At 40.2% G+C, this 2,393-nt stretch overlaps 1 protein-coding gene across 3 annotated transcripts in view; it reads left to right on the top strand.

Moving 5' to 3' along the window:
* The window catches only part of ORC4 (origin recognition complex subunit 4), a 21,893-nt gene that overhangs the window by 16,780 nt on the left and 2,720 nt on the right, over positions 1-2,393 (top strand). For all 3 annotated transcript variants that reach the window (XM_085308534.1, XM_085308544.1, XM_085308552.1), the window contains exon 11: positions 1,333-1,441. In XM_085308534.1, coding sequence (XP_085164660.1) covers positions 1,333-1,441 — 109 coding nt within the window. The remainder of the gene's footprint in view (positions 1-1,332; positions 1,442-2,393) is intronic.

Below are 2,393 nucleotides of genomic sequence, written 5' to 3'. Positions count from 1 at the left end.
CTGCCTCCCACACTAATGTTTCTTAACACAATTAACATTAATACAATAACAGTCATTATAGTAGATAAGTAACATTTAAATAAATATCTTAAAATACCTATATGCTTTTGTTAATGTGGGAAGCCCACTAGACATACTTGGTTATCTGTTGCTGTATTTTGTAAGTATTCAGATTTTTTATCTTTAGCTCTGCAGTGGGCTGTTCCTGCACTGTTTTGTGTTTACAGCTTTTCCTAGCACTGAGCTTATGGTCTCCCTTTCAGAGTAGCTATAGATTTTTGGCTTGTATTCTCAAACACTGAGTATGGTCACAGTCCTCTTCTTGATAGACCTCTGTTTACTTGAGTTGGTTACAGGACTGAAAGTTATTTCTAGCTTGGCAGTACCTGACTCTCAGACTATGTGGTTTCTAAATCCTGTCAAGAGGCTTCTCTGWAGAATGCCAGAAAAAGAACTGCTGGCTACTTGAATAATCTCACTTAGCTGTGATGTACCTTGAAGCTCAGAGGCTGAGGCTCAGAAATGTCATCTTCACCATGTTCTCAATTCTTTTCGTTTAGGAAGAGGCCTACTAATTCACTCTGAATTTATCTTGCTAATAAAAATAGATGAGTACAGATTTTAGCACTCCTATAATTCTTCTGTGTTTACTGGAGCCTGGATAAATTCCCCCACAGGATGAATCTTCTCTTAGTGCTGAAAATTTGAATCTGCCATTTGAACTGGTGGGAGGAGCTTTCTGATAGGCATCTTTCCACAATATCAAGGTTGAGAAAAGATGGAGCTACCCTTGACTATTTTAGTATTTTAATTTTAAATTTAAATGTTTTTTTATAATGCTAAGGTAAAGATGTGAAGGTTTAAAACAAGTAAAATCACTGCAATGTTTCTACTACTATATAAAGTCTCGGGGCTACTCRATAGCTTTGAAAGAGCGGTGTCAGAGGAGGTCAGTTAATTCTCTGTATTTCTTAAATTACACCTCTTGAAAGCTCATTTTCTGTTGCAGGTAATTGAAGATTCTTAAAGAGTTGAACTGCAATTGTGTGAAGTTGTTTTAGAAAAAGTTTTGAGTGAATCTGCTGCATCACTTCCTACATTAACTGATATTCTGCAGACTGAGTTGCCTTCAGATACCTGGAAGGTTTTCCAGACAAAATGTAGTTGTAGCTACTAGTTGGAAAGTTTTCCGTATAATCCTACTGCGTGCATAGGGTTTATTTGTTAGTGTTTCTAGTAGGTGACTGCAGGGGAAATGCGTTATGTTGTATTCCATCTCTAAGTATGTTTGTCCAGTAATAAGTAAATTAGTGTTTTCTGCTTTATTTTTAGATGCTTGCTTTAAGTAATGTTACTGTGCATCACCCACTTATCACTGCGTCAGATCTTCTTGAGGCAAACAAGCAGTACAGAGTGGACTCAAAAGCAAATATTGTACATGGTAAGACTTGAGGGTTTGTTTTGTGATGCCCCCGCTGCCACTCCCCCTATTTCTAAAAACTATGTCTGTCCTTGAAATACACCTGGTCCAAGGAACACTCTTGTGACCTGTTAGTATGAGCTAAAAGGGAATACTTCTGCCCGTGGAGAAGTCTGCTCTCCATTAATTTGTGCTCATACATATGCTCAGATGTAACAGATCAACCCAGAAACTGAGCTGTGTAACACTCCATACACTCTCATTATGTTGGAAGCTCAGATAGTGCCCTGTTGTCCYGTGTGACAGGACAAGAGCAATGGGCAGAAATTGAGGCACAGGARGTTCTGCCTGAMCGTGAGGGGGAATTTCTTCACTGTGAGAGTGACGGAGCCCTGGAGCAGGTTACCCAGAGAGGTTGTGGAGTCTCCTTCTCTGGAGATGTTSAAGGTTGCAACCCTGTCTAACATGCCCTAGGTGACCSTGCTGAGCAGGGGGGTTGGACTAGATGACCTCCAGAGGTCCCTTCCAACCTTACTGATTCTATGATTCTAAGTGCTCTCAAGTGTAGGACTAAGAGCTCTCAGTTGCAGATAACTTGTTTGGTACTTCAGTGTTATGAAAGGAAGCCCTGATAGCACGGGCTAAGGAACCAGTTGGGACAGTACTTCCATCCCTTTTGAATGGGAAAGAGGATGGGAAAGTGCTTGCGCCTTCTTGCCAGTGCTGGTGGCTTAAGGATACTGAAGACACTTAGAATGGGCCCTGTTACCATATGCTTCTGAGAACTGCAATACTCTGTACTTAAATTTGAGCATGTACTTGAACTCTGTACTTCAATAACTTGCATTTAACTGAACTTTTAGTGTGCTGTACTAACTCTTTTTTAGTATGTTTTGGTCTGGTGCTGCTGCCTGAAACACAGTGTTTCTTAAACCTAACCCTTTGAAGATGAGTGGTGGTGTTGTGTTTTTTT

This window comes from Rhea americana, unplaced genomic scaffold (assembly GCF_003343005.1).
Source record: "Rhea americana isolate MKP2758 unplaced genomic scaffold, rheAme1 scaffold_105, whole genome shotgun sequence".
Classification (NCBI taxonomy): Eukaryota; Metazoa; Chordata; class Aves; order Rheiformes; family Rheidae; genus Rhea; species Rhea americana.
Note: the sequence above shows the minus strand (reverse complement) of the source record. Positions and strands in the feature narration are given on the sequence as shown.